This window comes from Cyprinus carpio, chromosome B17 (genome assembly GCF_018340385.1).
Source record: "Cyprinus carpio isolate SPL01 chromosome B17, ASM1834038v1, whole genome shotgun sequence".
Classification (NCBI taxonomy): domain Eukaryota; kingdom Metazoa; phylum Chordata; class Actinopteri; order Cypriniformes; family Cyprinidae; genus Cyprinus; species Cyprinus carpio.
Window position 1 is genome coordinate 11,334,722 of NC_056613.1, and position 20,819 is coordinate 11,355,540.

The 20,819-nt window shown below is 36.7% G+C and overlaps 1 protein-coding gene across 3 annotated transcripts in view; it reads left to right on the top strand.

The window, feature by feature from the left end:
- Window positions 1–2,250: 2,250 nt before the first annotated feature.
- Window positions 2,251–20,819, top strand: part of LOC109106946 (tetratricopeptide repeat protein 27-like) — an 81,355-nt gene continuing 62,786 nt past the window's right edge. The window contains exons 1-6 of one of the 3 annotated variants that reach the window (XM_042742205.1): window positions 2,252–2,381; window positions 2,467–2,565; window positions 5,962–6,139; window positions 9,461–9,590; window positions 13,254–13,394; window positions 16,038–16,140. In XM_042742205.1, coding sequence (XP_042598139.1) covers window positions 2,357–2,381; window positions 2,467–2,565; window positions 5,962–6,139; window positions 9,461–9,590; window positions 13,254–13,394; window positions 16,038–16,140 — 676 coding nt within the window. In that variant the 5' untranslated portion in view covers window positions 2,252–2,356. Of the gene's footprint in view, window positions 2,566–5,961; window positions 6,140–9,460; window positions 9,591–13,253; window positions 13,395–16,037; window positions 16,141–20,819 lie in introns of all 3 variants that reach the window. The other 2 variants (XM_042742204.1, XM_042742206.1) reach the window with 2 other exon arrangements.

Below are 20,819 nucleotides of genomic sequence, written 5' to 3' on the forward strand. Positions count from 1 at the left end.
GACATGGTCAGAAACAATGCTCAGGTAGCCGTGGCATTTAAACGATGCCCAATTGGCACTAAGGGGCCTAAAGTGTGCCAAGAAAACATCCCCCACACCATTACACCACCACCACCAGCCTGCACAGTGGTAACAAGGCATGACGGATCCATGTTCTCATTCTGTTTATGCCAAATTCTGACTCTACCATCTGAACGTCTAAACAGAAATTGAGACTCATCAGACCAGGCAACATTTTTCCAGTCTTCAACTGTCCAATTTTGGTGAGCTCGTGCAAATTGTAGCCTTCTTTTCCTATTTGTAGTGGAGATGAGTGGTACCCGGTGGGGTCTTCTGCTGTTGTAGCCTATCCGCCTCAAGGTTGTGCGTGTTGTGGCTTCACAAATGCATACCTCGGTTGTAACGAGTGGTTATTTCAGTCAAAGTTGCTCTTCTATCAGCTTGAATCAGTCGGCCCGTTCTCCCATTTTCGCCCACAGGACTGCCGCATACTGGATGTTTTACCCTTTCCACACCATTCTTTGTAAACCCTAGAAATGGTTGTGCGTGAAAATCCCAGTAACTGAGCAGATTGTGAAATACTCAGACCGGCCCGTCTGGCACCAACAACCATGCCACGCTCAAAATTGCTTAAATCACCTTTCTTTCCCCATTCTGACATTCAGTTTGGAGTTCAGGAGATTGTCTTGACCAGGACCACACCCCTAAATGCATTGAAGCAACTGCCATGTGATTGGTTGATTAGCATTAATGAGAAACTGAACAGGTGTTCCTAATAATGGCGAGATAACACAAACACTTGATTAAATCCATTGGAGAACGATTATTTGATTAAATCCATCTGAGAACCATTCTATCATCAAACACATTTCTAGGAAAGTACAGTATAATTAGCTGACACATTCTAATAAAATGAAGCAGCTCACACACAAAGAAACCCATAGTTCACATTGCATTCTGGTTCTGGTCCTATAGCCAAACATTTCTCTAGGCTAATAAGTGTTACAACATCTTGCCTCTGTAATTACCTTTTCTCTCTGCTCAAGAGAGGGGAAGGACAATTGAAAACAGCTATAGAATTGAAGTGCTCAGTGTTAGAATCAACAAAACAACAAACATACAGCAACTACATTTCCTGTACAAAGTGAACATGTGATCACAAATGCATTTGACCTTTAATGTCACATTTGATGTAATGGGTCACGGTTTCCATCACGGTCATTTCAAGTCTAATACGACACATTATTCTGCATTTGAGTGTGTGTATGTATTTTTGACCTGTCCTTAGGGGTCTCTCCTTATATCTGACACACACTCACACAAACACGCATTACACACTGCCAAACCTTCCGGACTCCAGCGGTCCTCTGCCACTCCGTGTAATCAAGACAAATCATCTGCTTGATTTTTGTAAAGAGAATGACCTTCTACTACCGCCAGAAGCATCAGAGGCACGAGAGAGACAGAACAGGAGGGTTCCAGGAGTCAACGGCCCCCTCAGGTTGCCTTATGCTAACACTTAGTCATTTTGTACAGATATAGTGTTCATCTGCACAGGAGGCTTTATATTCACAGCTCTGTGCCTGCTTAAAATAATCAAAAACTTGATTGGAAAAAAGGGGCAGATATAATTATCTCGAAAATAAGAATGATGAGAGGAAAAGGGCTCAGTGAATAAAAGTTTCTTAAAGAAAAAAAAAAGAAAGGAATCATCTCAGAAACTAGGCATATATTTCTTCACTTGATATGCAAATTTTTCACTTTCTTTTTCACTTTCTTTGAGCTAAAAAGTTACTTTTTAGCTCCATGTTAGCTCTATTAAAAATACAAAAGAGAGCAGTGACTGTAATAAAAAATGAGGGAATCTGAAGGAAATTGTTCTGTTTTATTTGAGTAAGTTGTACTAATTGTATAATTATAATATTAGGCTATATAATAGTATAGAAAATACATTTTGGGATGAATTTGAGTATTAGATTAACAAACAAACAATAATGAAAGGGCAGAGGTGAAGTAATTTGAATATTAGATAGATAGATAGATAGATAGATAGATAGATAGATAGATAGATAGATAGATAGATAGATAGATAGATAGATGGCACACGGTTCGTTACTTATATCCTATTCTTTAAGAAAAAGAGAAATACAATATAATGGTTAATTATACTTGGAATTTGTATAAAAGCCATGTGTTGTTTCAGTCATGTAATAGATAAATCCAATATTGATTTTATGTTGCGTCCGTTTGAGCGTCTGGTCAAATCTCGACGTTCCCTTAGCGGCGCTGCCTTATTAAGTATCCCATAAGGCACCGCGACGCTGTCATGGCTGCTCACTGATGACACTTGCAGCACATGGGAAGAAATCTAACACATCACAGTGAGCACACGAACCCTTCACACCTCACATTAACAGCCAGAGCAGGTCTTGAGCGACGTAACGCGTGTTTCATTTCTCTTCTGAGGGCTGACGAGGATGATGAGGATGAAGATGCTGCAGCTCGAGGCGGCGGTTCTGGGCGGACTGAGTCCGGACTGGAAACAGAGCGGCTTCAGCACCGCAGGTAAGAGACAGCGGCACATCTGAGCTGATGTGGTTCTGTAAGGATGATGATGCTGATGTTGATGGTTTCGTCCAGCAGCCGTGTTTGGATCTGCTCGGTTATTGTTGTGGATGTGTTGCGTGCTGGTTGGTTTGCTGGACGCAGCAGTTACACACTCTCACGTGGTTTAAATGTGCCGCATGTGTGTTGAAATCTCCGCGCCGCACCGACGCGCACGAGACTGTGTCAAGACAGGCGTGAGGTTCCGCTGACTGTGAACTGAGCGGCATTTGACAGCGTTTTACGTGACTTCTGTATTTGTGTATTGGCTGCATGGAGGGACCGTGTGGGCAGCTTTAGCGCATCGAGGACAGACGCGTGAGTGTCCTGTTGATGTTGAGGTGAGAGAAGATTCGCTGTTATTTAGCTCTCAGTTTTAGAATAAAGCCGGGCTGCACCTGCCTGCCTTACCTTGCATGTAAGTTACACACTCCTGTGAGTGTTATTTATAGTGGGCGTTCACACAGGACGCCTTAATGACAACTAGAAGGAGCGCAACACATTTAAGATGTTATTATTTATGATGTTATAATACCGGAACTGAATTACTGTCGTGATTAAAGGTTTCATAATTAAATTGTTGTTGTTGTTTTTAACGGTCCTCGAACCTGCTGATGCGGACGGTCACGGAACACCGTATTAAATACTGTCAGACAGTGTTTCTTGCTCAGCACCACAACACCGCTACAGGTTCTACGGCGCGAAACATAGCAAGCTTATAGCTCGATTCTCTAACGAATGACTGTACGTTAATGACTGGCTTCTTTTATTGTTTCAAAATCATGTGGGTGTATTTCGATTACAAATGGATGGCTCCTAGTTGGTTCTGAATACCCAAAACATCAAAAAACATACAGCGTGACAAATGTAATCCGATTCCTGAACAAAATAGGAGTCTTGAGAGCCGATTCTTTTAGTGAATCCATGTAGATTCCGAACAAATGATTCTTTTATCCGGTTATTTTTAGCGAATCGAATACAGCGCTGCGAATGTAGTGTGATTCCTAAAAAGCCAGTTCGTTTAGTGAACCAAGCAAATACATTCTAGTTCAGTTCCCGAACAGAGGATGTTTATAAGCTTTTTTTAGGGTATCAAAATTCAGCACGGCCAAGGTATTCCGATTCTCGAACAAATTACTCCTATAAAACGATTCTTTTAAGTTGACCACAAACATAACGCAAACGAGAGTGTGATTTCTGAATCTGAACCAATGACTCAAATGAACAGGTAACGTCACAGAGCGGTTATGGAATTTATCTGACTCTCTTATTAGATTAATCAAACTCACTTGAACCGCACGTTATTCATTCATCATGTCTGACTCGAACTTGTTGTTGGCTTGTAAAAAGTATTTAAAGTAGGCTGCTACTTTTGAATACCCACGTCTTAAATACAACATTGATATTGAAACACTTCGAGCAAAGTCAGACGTGAATGAACGCAGAGGGAACGCGTCCTTGTGTGAACGCCCCCATTAGGCTAAATTATAGGATTTCATTATTGCTTTATTGCTTGCTTCTTATTTCATACATTATCCATCTCCCTCATCTTTATGTCAGTTTAATGTGCTGTTAGTGTCGTGACAAATAGCTGTGCATTTTGAATATTGTAACTGTTCATTTGTATACATCCTACAATACATATATTTCATTCCTCCGTCCCATGTGTGTCCCTCTCTCTCATGAACATCAACCTCAGGAGTGATTAATGTGTAATTCAAAGGATAGTGTCTGTGATGTGTCCATCTGATCTTCAGTAAAGCTATTTCAGTCCGTCCTCATTCAGTCACATTTATTCACGCCAGTTTCTCCTCAGAAGAGATCAACGACTGAAGAAGTGGCTGGAAGCAGAAGCGTTCTTCTAGAAATAGTGCAGCTTTCTTCACTCTTAGTGGTGTCACCATTTTGTATCTGCAAAGTGATGCATGTAATCTAAGATCTAAATTGAATTTGAGGCTGGTCATAAATCTGTTATCAAATAAGATTCCCTTTAATTCAGTGTAGATGTCCATATATAATGTACTCATTGGTTTATTGTAGTGGTTGATGAAACTAAAATAAGTATTTGCTTTTGACTGTTTATAGCTCAGCCTTTTCTGGTGAATGTTTCTGCAAATATGCTGTGAAGTAACTGCAAGTTTGGTATAAAGGGAGAGTCATTTGGTTATGCTTTTTCAGGCTGGTGCTTTGTGTACAATGAACTATTTAATTTCACGGTTCGCACATTTCATGGAGACGTACTGCTGCTCCTCTCCTTTTTGTTTATGGTTTTCCTTTTTTCCTCTAGTATGCAAGTGAGGGAGTAAATGGCTGAAACTGAATTTGACTTTGATCCTGAGGAGATGATGGTTGGAACTGAATTTCTGTTTCTTTTGTGTGGTAGACAATGGGCGTTCGTTTACTCATTTGTGAGTAAATGGACATCATTGTTCCTATGAAATGATGTAACAAATTAATTATATAAATAATTGCATGTTTTTTGCAGGGATTTATGGGAACGTCCACTTTAAGAAAAGTTAATAAAAATAGTGCATTAATTTGAAGGAATTTCTGTAATGATTTTCACCCATATTTTGAATGATGCATTGCATTGTGTTGTGTTTTAGGGTTAAAGGAAATGTCTGTAAGCTAAATGGATTATGACCCAGCAGAAAATTAGCAGCACAAATGATTTGTGTCCTTTACTTGTAGTCACTGTAAATTATACAGTAATTAATAGCTTTTACTTGTAAAGACCATACATTTACAGTGAAATTACATATAGTTTTCACTTTACAGTATATGGTAACTAAATAATTAACCAATGAGCAGGTTTTTAACTTTTTTTCTGTAAAAATTCCAAACATTTCAGGTTAAAACATTTTTGAATAATGTGTCTAAAACAAAAACACTTAAGACTGCAGAGTGTCATCAAAAGTGACACCATAACAGATCGCAAAATTTAAAATCAGGATCATTTGTGACACGTTTGTGTAAAGTTGTTAGAGCTTCAACCTGAAAAAGAACCAATCTCATCTCACAACTGTATTTTTGTGATCGATTGTTTTTGTAACTTCATCTTAGGCTTTTCCCTGCAGCCTCGAAGCCAGTATCATATTTTAAACCTCTTCACACACATACTGTACACCTAATGCTCATAGTGGAGTTCTTATTAAAGAGCTTGAGAACAGAGTGTTCTGCTTTCGTTTCAGTTTTAAAATATGACAGTGAGCTGAGAATCGTGTTCCTCTCTGTTTGAGGCACTGGCACTCGAGAAATTTGTGCTAAAAAGTGGCTTTCTGGAACAAACCATAAATGCATTGGTTTGTTTGGATGACTGTCTTTAGCTACTCTCTCCTTGTGTGTGTGTGTGTTCAGATGGAGGGCTATTGCTGCACTTGCTGTGTGAGGGAGATTTCGAGGCTGTGCTCTTAAGCTCTGCGGTGCAGGGGCTGCTGGGAGGTGCTCCTGAAGAAGATGACAGTATTGAGGCCTATCTGGAGAGACAGGTGCTGTCTTACCTGAGCAATGCCACTGAAGACCAGAGGAGCGACAGGTAAAGATTTAGAACATATGACGACTGGCTTTCTGTTTTTAACTGTGCTTGTATAAAGCACACAGAACATTTAACTGTGTTGTTTTGCACTATCCAACTCCATGATCTTCACATAATGAGAAATATGCATTGTACTCTTAAATGCTGAAGGCACATACATGTTCTGTGTTTTAAATGTGAAACTGATGTGAGTTAATTAAATTCATTAGAATCTAAATGCAAATGAGGACTAATTTAATTAGTAAAACAGTAATACTATTCATTTAAATTACACTGCTGCCTAAAGATGTCCTCAATTAGATTCACTCATTGTGCCTGTTAAATTAGAGGAGGTTTGGTCTTTTATTGCAGTAGATTTACAGTTAAATAGCGCTATTTAAATGAGTTCTGTTTTACGGAGTGAAATGTCTTATTTATTGTGATTAATGGTTTTTATTTGTACTGTCTAATATAATTGGCTATGAATTATTTAGCAGGAGTTTAGCTCATATCCCACCCCTGAGATTTTTTTAGTCTGTTTATAGTGTTTCTGTGAAAGAATTATTGATGTATGTGTGTGTATGTATGTATATGTGTGTGTATATATATATATATATATATATATATATATATATATATATATATATATATATATATATATATATATATATATATATATATATATATATATATATATATATATATATATATCGATAAAAAAAAGTGGTGGGCCATTATCGGCGTTAACGTGAGACTCTTATCAGGCGATAAAAAAAAAATATCGCCGTTAATCTATTCTCAAAGTTGGGTTGGGAGCTGGGTCTATACTACGCAAGCTATGATGACTTTCACCGTGATAGTTTAGCGCGGATATATACCTAGACGAATTGCACTGTAGGGGGCGAGAACGAGTCTTCTAACCTATGTGTATGCCTACTGTGAAATTACCAAGCTTCCCCAAAAAAACCTTGCCTGTTTAACACATCCTCTGTCTGCAGTGCGTATGCAGTCCCTGTGCATTACGTATGTGGTGCAGAAGCAGCACGGACTCATTGTGCTTTCACACACTGATCTGCGGCTGTTTAGTCCACAAACACAACATTTGTTCATTATCCTATATTTCAAACCATGTAAAAACATGAATGACTCATCACAGAACAATAACAATCTTTCATAATCATAGACATTAGTTTAAACTTAATAAATATAAACAACATATTATTCATGCATTTAACTTCTAGGTTTGTATAATAAGCTGCTCAAACAAGTGGCAAAACATTTAAACTCAACAATTAGCCTACTTTTCTTGTTGGAATATCGCAAATATTTAAAATTAAAGCACCACTGACAGAAACAGTCGACTCTCGCACCTTTTGCATTTAAATCTTTATTACAAGCAATCGCACGGTTCTTAATGAACTTTGTTTTTCTGCTTCCATAAAAGTGCATAGGCCTATGTCATGTTGCCTCGTTTATCTAAAGGAGCTCTTTTTCTTGTTTTAAACCTAGCCAAAAACCCATGTGTTGCATGTGTATAACACATAAGCCTTTAATTAGTATTCATTTATTGTGAAATTACTGCATTTCCGTGTCAATCCATGTTATTTTTTACTGCGAACAATGCGCTGTCATTTTAATTCAGCGCATGCAGCACAGCAAAAATAGACTCAGTACGTAAACAATCGCTGCACTGCTGCAGACGCACCGCTCCTGGAACGCACTGACGGACCACAACCGCGTGAACGCTGGAATCCTTTAACATGGGTGCGTAAAAAAATAAAATAAAATTGCAACGCATACGCACTGCAGACGGAGTATGTGTGAAACAGGCGTAAGGTTGTTTGCAACTTGTGCAATGCGGAGATAGTTTACTGTAGGAGTTCTTCCAATCTCAAGTACCACCTAAACGCAAAGCATCCCTTAGCTCATGCGGAAGATGCCGGGCCAAGCAATGTAGCGTAGGGGAAGAGTCGTCGTCAAACTACTATGTTTGAGTGCAGCACAGCTCTATCAGTACTAACAAGTTGAACATAATTTGAATGCCTTCGGCAGAATTCAAATGAGCCATTTTAATCTAGATTAATCCAAGATTACAGTGAGATTAATCTAGATTAAAAAAATTAATCTATGCCCACACATATACACACACACACATACATAAATAAAATAAAATACATGCATGCACACACACCACTGGACCACTGGACCCCACTGAGTTTGCCAAAAAAAAAAAAAAAAACTTGACATTTTTTTAAAAATATCTTTTGTATTCTTCAGTAGACAGACATGCAGTAAACGATGACAGAATGTTCATTCACACGGAGTGAGAAACACAAAACTAGAATGCTTCCATTATTATCAAGGAAGCTGACAGCACTGCAAGTGCACTGTGTAGCACCACGTAAGGACTTTAAGCGGGTTGATGGTGGCTTTAGCTGAGTGGAGCGTTTTATTGTTGAGAATGAATAAAACCATACAGAAGAGTTCAAACACTGTCCCCCTCCTTTCAGACATAAATTATTAATTTTCGATAAGCCCATTTTAACATCCTTTTTCTCCAGAGAAAGAACGAGTTGAGGAAAGGGGGGTGTGCTGCGCTCCTCAGCCGTGCCTCTCTTCTGAACTCTCTTCGGCTTGATCACGCTCCCTCTCGCTTTATTTTTCTTTCTATACAGCCTCTCTCATTGTGGCTTCTGTTAGTGAGGCAGAAAGTAGTTGTAGATGGGTGGAGTGGCTTGAATAATGAGTGATGCTTTCTGGTGAGAGATTAGATGCAGGTAGATTGATGTTTGTGTGCTGTTGAATGCAGAGAGATGTATATCATTAGTTTTTTTTTCCCCTTTTCTTTTTGTCCTCACCTTCTCTTTTTGTTGTGTTCTTGTACATTCTCATTTATCTATCATGTATTATTTTAAAGGGACTAAAATGTACAATGAGATTCATGACTCTCAGCCATTTCTGTCCTGTGAGAATACATCAGTGCTGTAGATCGCAGTGAAACATGAATGTGTGGATGTCTGTGTATGTAAATATGTCCTTTCTCAATGGCATCTGGGGACTGACTCCACCATAGAGCAGAATTACAATCTCAGGTCTTTGATTTCAGCGAGCGGCACATTGTTGCAATCCGATTTGTTTCTTCAGGTTTGTACATTTTGCATCAGAGTCGTGTAGTCGGAAACGACAAAAGTGGAAATGTTTTCAGAAATAAACAACATTTACCTGATAGATATTGTGGTGGTAGTCAACGTGTGTGTATTTCAGATGAACAAATCCAGTGGCTATATTGACATTAGCTCTCAAACATGCATGTTTCTGAACCTGATCTCTTATCTGCTGTAGAGAAACTGCTCTGTTGGCGTTGGCAGTGGGGTGTCTGAACCTTTTCGCTCAGAGTAATTGGACCGGGCCGCCAGTTGAGCTCCACGTCTCTGATTTTCTGCCTGAAGCCTTGCTCCAGAAATTCTCACAGGTACAGTACCATGATGCACCTGTGATTATACACGACCAGTGTCATTGTCTGTAACTGTCCGAAATATTCAACGTGCATGTGTGTGTGAGCACGTTCACGTGCATAAATACAGGGCCAAAGAAAGAAAGATAGAAAGGTACAGTATGTATTGGATTACAAACAACCAAAAATTCAGACAACTGTATGACAATATTTACACAACTATCAATACTTTGTTGACCAATTACCAAGCAATGCTTAATTTTGTTCAGTCTGTGGTGTAAAAAGTTCGCATTAGCAATTAAAAAAAAAAAACCTGTAAGCAAAACATGGTCAGGTCTAAGTGTCTGAATAATTTTTGGTCCCAATTTTTTCATCGATTTCATTGGTAGTCCTCTGTATGAAGAATTTTTGGGTATAATATGGCACAGTTTACTTAATTTTGCTATCCTCACTTACATAAATGAACTATAGTATCCTGCACCCACTAGAAAAAAAAAATATAAAAAATTATATCTGGTGTCTGAATAATTGTTGAGCGTCTTTCTCCTGAATGTCTTTTTAGGCTGGCCTCAGCCAGTCAGTTGAGATCATGAGTGTGATTACCTGCATTTGAAACAGCATTCATTCTTCAGATCAATCCCATATTCACAATAAAACATTCGTTTGAATGTCCGCTGAGGAAAGCTTCTCGGTGCTGTGCTTTTGTTGGCTGCGTCTTTGAAAATAAAAACAACTTCCTTGTTTACAACCCAGTTTCAGTCTCTTTCAATATAAAAGTCTTTACCGCTGACTCCCTCATAAAAATAGCCTGTTGTTGCTATCTAATGGTGGAACAATCTATCTAAAATTACCATCACAAACACACACACACACAGTGTTTTTAATAGAAAATACTATTATCAAATACTACTATTATTTACATAAAATATTTATTAAATAATAATGGAGTGTCTATTTACGCTAAGTGCAAATAGCCTGTTTTGTTGGCAGAAGCTATTTACACTAACTCCGCCCATTAACGTGTGATTCAGGTAGTCAACATTACGAAAGACAGTCACTAGCTGTCAGCTCTAGTGGTGCAGATGGTAAAACACGAGTCATACTTTTTTTTTGACATGATAGACCCGAGTTCGATTCCGCCTTTTAGTGAACTTTTTTTTTCCTCCTTTTTCAAATTTCAAATCACATCAGAATAGGATTTATTTCCAATGAAAATGAAGTAAATAATCAAAATCAAAAAGGTAGGGTAAGTGTAGGGAGGGCTTTATTTAATAATTTGTCCAATTTAATAATTTGAATTTAAATGAATATTTATACTAAGTTGTTATTGCATACTGTTTTTTATATATATATATATATATATATATATATATATATATATATATATATATATATATATATATGTATATGTACTACAATACTGCGGTGCAGATAATTGCCACTATTTGCAATAAGTAGTATAAATAGCAGAAAATCCTACTACTTTAACATAGTGTAAATAGAATCTATAGCTATTTGCACTTAGTGTAAATAGCATATCACTAAAATATTTGCTGCTATTTTTAATAAACAGCAACAATAGCAGCCATCATAAAAGTTGCTTGGCAATTCAGTCAAAAGTACGAACCAGTGCTCTGATATACAGTGTTAATATTACATAATATAGTAACGTGAAGAAATGTTCCCCTCAGCCAAAACTATTTGCTCTGAAACAAATAATAGATTAATGAGACCAAATACTGCCCATTAGATGTACCCAAAACAAATTATATCTCATATTTAAGTCTATATAAAAATTTGCCCAGATGTGAGCTCCAGGATGTCAGCGGCTGTTCAGTGCTCATAAACTCACCAAAAGCAACCACACCTCTGCAAGATCTTCTGGAATTTGCTGCTTGCTCTGATGTCTCTATAGTGGTTAATCTTTATTAACCTACCACATATTTGAAGTCTAAACAAGTACATCATCGTCTAAAAAGCTACATTCCATGACACAAAAACAGTATTATTTATAAAATTATAGTGGATCTGGGCATCCACCATGACACTCGCTATGAGAAATACTGCAAGTGGAGTGATACAAATGCTGAAACACTTGTTGGAGTTCTGTTATCACTAGAATATCGCACCCCTATCAGCCAATCAGATTTGAGGACCAAAAAGATCTGTTGTATAGATATTTATATTCCTTCATTCTGATATTTTTTAGATTTATTTATTTTGTGCAAGTGTGTGTATTCTTTAGGTTAAGTAGTATCTTGTTAATATCAGCACATTTAATGAGTAAAAAAAAAAAAAAAAACGCTATAAGTTCATATGATATGTGTGTGGGATGTATGTGTGTGTGATGGATGGAACGGAATGAGTTGGCGACTCCGGGCAGGTCAGTGCTCTGGATAATGAGTGTGTCGAGGGCTACAGGGTTGCTAATGAAACCTCTTAGGGCTCCTAATTATGCAGAGGTTAAGAGATTCTTCTCCCTAATGCCCCACGGAGGCCTTGTAGATCCCTGGAGAGGCACTGTATGTGTGTGTGTGTGTGTGTGTGTGTAACACTTTCTGCTGTCTCACACCTTTCTAAAGCTGCTGATTTATCAGCCTTGTCCAAGAGAGCACAGGCCCTCTAAATTAGACTGAGAGCAGCACACATGGAGAGAGATGGATGGACTGAAGGCACTTACCATCAGTAGGGTCTGGATATAAGCCTCATAAAATGAATTCAATAAATAACAAAAATAGGGGGGAAAAAATGTTTTGTTTATTCTGTTGAATTAGTTTAATATGCATTTAGGAATTTAATATGTATTTGTGACCCTATTACTAAAATTTGCCATGATTAAATGCAGTTTATTTTATTAATATTTTTACTTATGGAAGAATAGTGACGTATTATATACAAAGAGTTAACAATGCAACTCTTGATTTTACAAGTTCTCCCCTTTCTCACAACCCACATCACAGAACAACAACAACAAAAAATCTTAAATAAAAACAAATTCCAAAATGAAAAAAACAAAAGCTTGAAGTTTTGATATTACAAACAATGAGGAAATAACTTGACATCGTCAGCCCATTGTGTGTGATTGCGTTATCCGTTTCAATGTGCACAGGTCTTTTAAATATAGTAACTTAATATATATACAAATTTGGTGTAAAAAAAAAAAAACTACAGAATTTTTAAATAGTTTGCAAAATAATTTTCAAAATAATACAGTAAATTAGCTGTCAGTGGAGACTGCCTAATTTAGCATTTTTTTAATTTTTTTTTTTTTAATGAACTTATATTTTCAATAAATTGAGAAATGTCATGAATTGGATACTTTTTCATCAATTTTTAGGAAAAGTGTTTATTATAAACTACAAACCAGCAATTTGTCTTAAACTAGGCTATTTGTTTTTTTCATACAGTAGATGAGAAAAGTAGAATGAAGTTTGTGGTTTAATTTCAGGTTTAATAAGTACTTTATTTACAGTTTAACTCAATACCATGGTTTTTGCAGTTTTCATTATTGTAAAATCATGATAAATGAATATTAGATGTCCCTAATACTGTGAGTTGTAATTTTTTCTAATCTTGTTTCATTTTTCTCTCTCTCGCTCTCTCTCTCTGCCTTTCCTCATTTATCTCTCACACACACACACACACACACACACACACACACACACACACACACACACACAGCCTGCAGCCCTGAACACGGCTGTGTTGTCCAGTCTTCAGCTGGATGGAGAGTCTGTCTACAGTCTAGTGTCCAACCCCCTCCTGCTGCTGCTGACCAGAGTCATATTTGTCAACTGCGGCGCCAAACTGGAGACCCTTCAGGTGAGATACACAGTCACTTTTTTTCACCACTGCAGGAATGCAGTAGAATTCACCTTGGTTTGGAACACAAGACGACAAACCAAAGCACTGCAACAGCAAGACCGTATTACTTGACGTACCAAGTAGATAATATATATATATATATATATATCGGTTGGAATTAATATTGACGTAAGATAAGGGAAACTGAATATGGGTGGGAAACTGGTGTTAGAGGCAAGGAGTGTTCTGCAGTTTACTTGAACAGTTACTCAATATGGCACTGTGTGTGTTGGTAATAAGGAACTGTCACTTTTCAATTTCTCTCTCATATGTTTGAGGTCGTTACTCCATGCTCCTGTGTGCATTACTGAGAGAGGCAATGAAGAATTATGAAGCTGTCAGAAATAAGTTAAATTATGACCAAGGTTTCTTTTGGCTCTGTGTGTGTCAAGGCCTAACCCATAACACAGCAGCGGATCATTAGACTATTTGTGTTACTAAGTTCCATATTTCTGTTACATGATCCTCCAATAGCAGGAGGAGTGGTGTTTGTATTATTGTTTACAAATTCTTATATTCACATAGGGGAAAAAAAGTCCATTGTCTGGCTCATGAAAACACAAACAATATATGTGCAGTGTAATTTCTCAGGTGGACCTGAAAAAATTATGACAGTTCTATTATAATTTCAGTGTCACACGATCCTTCAGAAATCATTCTAATATGCTGATATTAAGCTCAAGATTAATTCTGCTTAATATTTTCAATATTATCAAGAAACATGTGCTGCTTAATATATATATATTTTCAGGATTCTTTTATAAATTAAGTTCAAAAGCACAGCGTTTATTTGAAATAATTTTATTTCAACATTATTAATGTCTTTACTGTTACCTTTTATAAATTTAAAGCACCCTTGCTGAATTTAAATAAAAAGTTATTTCTGACCTCAAACTTTTTGAAGGGCACCTTAGATCAGTAAATGTATAGAAATAAAGCCATCAAGCTCCATGCATGACCAAAAAAAAAGTCATAAAACAGCCAAAATCATCCATACAACTTACATAATTTACATTCTTCACTAGCCCTACAGTTGTTTTGTGTGAAGAAACGACTGCGGTTTAAAATGTTATTCTCAGATGTCACCTACCATGTGGCAATTAATGATTCATTTCTGTTCTAAAACTGCTGATGGCTCATTACAGCAAGAAAAGTAACATCCCAGATACCATTTCATCACCATGCACAGTATAGACATTAACTGTGCTAATTGTAAAGTCACAGGAGTTCTGCAGCCCACTTCTACAGGAGCAGCCTGTCGATAACGATTGATTCGTTATACATTAAATGTGCTTCCCACTTTCTCAGAAACTAAAAATCATCATTAGCAGAACTGAAGGTGTAGTTCTTACTGTTTCATGTTGTCAGTCAGAATAGGAGTATTTGTGTGTAAGATAGATGTAGCTTTCATGCATTCAAAACCATGAGTCTCACAGTTCTCTCTCTCTCTCTGCAGTATAGTATAGCCTTAGTCTCTTGCAGTTATTTGGGTTTATTAAATTGTAAATATTAAACTGTTTATTTTCCCAGCAGGGCTTGCGCTCTCTTACAGTATTATAACTGTGATGAAGCCATGATACAGCATGTATCTTTTTTTCTTTTTGTGAATATTTATGTGGTAAGACAGGCGTTACTAATGCATTTATATATTTATTATTTCTCCTTCTTGTACGACTACAAACACAGGGATGAAAATATTTCTGCTGCGATTAGTTGAGGGAGAGGCGCAGCATGTCACGAACCCCCCACTGCTTCATGTTCCAGAACGTTATTTCATTAGTGCAAGAACAAACAAACACAAACTCTGACTCTGCTCATTTACAGGGCAGATACACCAGCATACAGATTGACTGTTTGTGTGTTATGTGGAAATAAGTTAGTAAATGCTTCTCTCTGAAAATTACAGCTCTGAAAATTTTTTTACACTCAAAAAACAAATCAAATTTACCAAAATTTGTTTCTTTTTAGAGACATAAGTGTTACAATGTGGATCATTTCATCCTTGACTGTGTAACTCTGAGTGAAAGTCTCCAGTCATAATGCTTAAATGTTGCTTCTCTAGAACAGATGAACTAACAGTATGTTGTGTTAGGTTAGTTTACAGTTCATCTCTATGACAGTCTTAAATGTCCATTTATTGGGGGTATCTTGCTCGACGTGAATGTGTGTACTGTACACTACCGTTCAAGGTTTTTGTTGTTGTTGAAAAATTGTTTTATTCTGGAAAGACACATTAAATTGACCAAAAGAGACAGTAAATGCATTTGTTACAAAAGATTTTACTTTGAATTCTTTTGAACTTTTCATTAATTAAAGGATCCTGAAAAAAAATATATATATATTATGGTTTCCACATATTAAGCAGCAAAACCTTTGCTTAAGCAGCAAGTCAGGAGGATCATGTGTCACTGAAGACTGAAGTAATAAATCCAAAAATTCAACCATACCAACAAAGGAATAAAAATTAACATTTTAAAATGTTATTTTAAATTGAAAAGAGATGTATTTCAAAAAACATAAATATTACCAACCACAAACGTCTGAACTGTAGTGTAAATGTAACTTGTGTTCTTGTCTTTCTGTTTGCGTGTTTGTAAATAGTTGCTGCCCTGGTGGACCCTGCGATATGTCAGTCTACATCAGCAGATACTAGAGGAGAGATCCCCACAGCTCTTCAACCTCGTGCTCAGCTGCATCGAGAAAGGCAAGAAAACACACACACACACTACTACAGAGTTCTTGTTACCTGAGATTGAAGTGCATTACCAAACAGAGTGCAGCGAGAGAGTCCTGGAGGTAAAACTAAAAAATTCCCTTTTCTTCCAAAAGAAGTTGATTTTTAGAGATAATGTAACTTTTTCCAAGATATACCAGTCAACTACAAAGATTATGATCCAAAAGAAACTAAAATAAATTTACAAAAATAACAAAAAATAAAAATAACCTACAAGTAAAATCCAAAAAACAGTCACAAATCACATTTCAGTATTATATAACACTTCAATATTTTTCTTCATAAATAAATTTTTGCATCAAACCAAATGTTGTGATTAATCTCAGGTCAGTTTGATTTAAGTCTTCAGGATTTTTTTTTTTTTTTTTAAATAAATAAATTGAAAAAAAAACTAACCAGAAAAAAACTTCCTCTAAAAAAATGAAACTTTTACTACAAAAGTGAAAAACATTTATTGTTGCACTATATGCCAACAAGTTTTAATAAAAATAATATTTTATAGACAAAAATATACAATCTTTAAATACAAAGGTGTAATAGCTTAGCATGGCAAAGCAGTCTGCATCATCAGTATTTTTGTTGTTTTCATTTGTGGCCGGTAAACAATCTTTTTGGGCCTGGTATTTGTTGGAATATATTTTTTAAACTGACTTCAGACTGGGGTGTGGGCTTTTTATTGGAAAAAAAGTCCTTGGGGGAAATAAGAATCAGAAGTGTTTAACAGGATTTCAGATCCCTGCTCTGCTTCGGATTTCTTCACAGCTCAGATCCTGACGTCACTTCAGCTGCTGAAGGCACATGTCAGCGACGTGAGATGCTCTTTAGCGGAGAGATGACACAGCTGTCAGCTCTTATTAAGTGGGTCATTTTTAAGGAAGCTGATGTCAACTCGGGGGTGATGTGGAGATTCAGGCTGTGTGTGTGTTTATTTCTCTGCGGTGGCGGTGACAGTGACAGCGTTAGTATGAGCTGATGGTGTCAGCACTTCATGTTTGTTTGTGTGTGAAATAGAGACGCTGTGACACACCAAAGGTGGGGTAACTTTGAGGTTTCACAATGCTTGTAATCTGAGTGTTTTTGTCGGCTGTGGTGGATCAGATTTTGCTTTCTGCAGACCAAACCATCTATCAATGATTGTAAATTGTGAACCTTGTGAAAAAGTGAATGTACATTATAGGACCCTATATTTGAATGCAAAGTAGGCAACACCAAAGCTCCAAAAGTATCAAAAAAATGTATTATTAAAAAGCTATCACATAGCATATGTAGTGACGTTTCGAGCATGCAGGCTCTTCATCAGACAAATTAACAACACTGATGTACCAATCTTTATAGGCCTACCTCCAAGTGATCAAAGGTCACATGACCATACAATATTATCATAATAATAATATCACAACAATGACATATTAACCAAGGAGAAAAACAAAGAAAAAAGAAAAGAAAAGAAAAAATAAATGAAACCAAACATATAAAACTATGCAAAATACAAGAATACAATTCTTAGTGTATTAATCAATAACATCAATCAATACCTGATTATGTACATAAATACAACTAATAACCACAAAACATTTATTATATAAATATCCTGTGTTTTAAAGAAATGGACGAATATCAAAGTCCTCATTTAATCCTCTAGGGGACAACGTGTATAAATCCAAAAGACCTCACGCTGTAAAAGCAATTTGTTGATATCACCTCCGCGACGGGGATACTTAACTACCTCAATGCCGATGTACTGAAGAGTGGAAACTGAGTGTCTCGAATCTGCAAAGTGCTGTGCTACCGGACTTTTTGGATCACGATGTCTAATTGCACATCGATGTTCAGAGATACAAGTTTTCAGAGGTCTGCTAGTTTTCTCTATATAACATAAACCACAGGGCCAACGCAACAGGTAAATGACATTAGCCGTCTTACATGAAATAGTACCTCGAATATTCAAAATTTTACCCGTGTGAGGATGCGTAAAGGTCGATGTCTTATATGTGAAATTGCACTGTTGACAGTTACCACATCTGTAATTCCCATATGGTATTTTGTTCAGGAAATGAAGAGCAGGTTTCAAATCAGCTCTAACCAAAATATTTCGGAGATTATGTGTTTTCTTATACACTAAACGAGGTGGTTTGTCAAAACATTTCTTGAGGTTGGGATCACTCTCTACAATGTGCCAATGTTTCAATAAAACGCTATCAATGTCCTTCGAAACAGGTGAATATTGAATATAACAATTAACACAACGGTCAAATTTTTTAGTTTTTTTGACGAGACTCTCTTGTTGTGACACGTCTTTAAAATGACTAACTGCAGACTGAATCCACTCTTCTCGATATGATCGTTTTCTAAATCTCTCTGATAAAATTTGTGATTGCTGATGAAAATCTTCATTACTACTACAAATACGGCGAACATAACTAAATTGGGAAATTGGTAACGAACGCTTTAATGACACAGGATGATAATATTGTCTGTATAATATAGTGTCACTGTCAGTTGGTTTGCGATACAAAGTAGTTTCTACGCCTGATGCAGTGCGAAGAACAAGCACGTGCAAAAAAATCATTTTCTCTTGATGAAATTCCATCGTAAATTTCAACGCACTACAATTGTTATTAACCAAACTATGAAACTCTAGTAGCTCAGATTCAGTGCCACTCCATACTAAAAAAACATCATCAATGTATCGTTTCCATAGAACAATGTGTTTCAAGAAATCATTGGTCCCAGGATTTAACACAAACTGATGTTCAAACAACCCACAAAATAAAGATGCGAAACTTGGGGCCATCTTAGAACCCATGCTGACCCCTGAGATCTGCAAATAGTAATCTGACCCAAACAAAAAATAATTATGTGAAAGCACCAATTTTGCCAAATCACTCAAACATGCAGTACTTGGAACCTGACAAGGACGTTGATCAAGAAAAAATTTAATTGCCTCTAGCCCTCCCTGAAATGGAACATTGGTATAAAGCGATTCAACATCCATGCTGACTAAAAGGATAGGACAATCAGGTCATGTCAAATTATTAATTAGTTCAATAAAATCCATCGTGTCTCTAATATAAGAAGATAAAGACGTGACTAAAGGTTGTAAATGGAAATCAACGAAAGCCGAAATTTTTTCTGTAAGTGACCTGATTGCTGCCACTATGGGTCTCCCAGAAGAGATATCCCTATAAGGTTTATGAATTTTAGGCAGCGTGTATAGTACCGGTGTAATCGGATACTCAACACACACATACTCATATTCATTTTTTGTCAACAAACCTGAATCAACGAAGAGTTTTAAAGTATTGTGTACAGATGTTTTTTTTTAATGAGCCAAAGGATTCATACTCAATTTTTTATAAAAAACTGAATTAGAAAGAAGTCTCTGAATTTCAAATTCATAGTTTTGTCGATCTAAAATAACCACTGCTCCACCTTTGTCAGCACTTTGAATAACTATAGACAAATCTTTTTAAAGTGATTCCAATTCAGATAATTGTGCATCCGTCAAATTGTGTGCAAGTTTATACTGTCTTTTAGCTTTTTAATATAGATACAACATCACTTTCTACAAGCCTACAATAAGTATCCAAAGAAGCATTTCTGTTTTTAAAGGGAACAAAGGTGGATTTACCTCTAAAACCAGACCGACGTTGTTCACTAAAATTATAGTCCTCTCTAGATGTACCACAGTCACCATCCCGTGACTCCAAGGTTGTATCAGAGATAGAATTATTTTGGGATATTTCAGTATTCCATTGAAATTTTCATTAAGTGTGCATTTCCCTTTGGGCTAATTCATTACTTCTGTTCATTTGTTATTCGTTTCAGAAGGATTTGGATTTTTAGGAACAGGATTTCACACTCATCAGGATTATGTCACCTCTGACGTAACATAACATGACACCCTTGTGTCAGGCGGCCCTCCTTCAACCCTCACACACAGTCAGATTTAATGGTTGTGTTTATGAATTTATACTTGTGGTAAAAATGTTTGGATCAGTAATATCTTTTTGGTGTGTTTGGCTGTTTTTGATTTCTATTGCAAATAAACATTGTTCTTTTGGAAAAAAATTTATAAATTTCCACAAACATATTAACCAGCATACCTTTTGTCAAAATTTCTTGAGCACCAAATCAGCATATTAGAAGGATCACGTGACACTGAATTGACATGCCTCTATCTCAAAGAGTTGATTGGAAGTCATTTGGTTGCTCAGATAATAAAAAGCCTGGGCAGAGGACAATGTTTTATGTTGCTGATAAGCTGCTTTGTTTATATTTATTCATTCAAGATTGAAAATGCTATGAATTGCAAATGTATTAAACGATTCACCATCATGATGAAATTAAAAGGTCTTCTCATCAAACATGAGGCAACACTTTGTGTGATGCCCTTGAAATGGTGTCTGAGGAGAAAAAAGTGAGGTTTTTTTGCATTGCTTTAGTGGCAGGATATAGACCTGTTCCTCTGAAGAGTTTTGGATGTTAATGTGGATTCACCAGGGAATCACAGACCAAATGATGAGCTCTGCAGCAAAGCAGCATCTTAATTGGGTTCCTGTGCCTTCGAAATGAGTTTCCTGTGCTGCCTTTTAATCAGACACGCATCAGCTACACCCCAATATAGATAATCAGCGGAGATGTTAAGT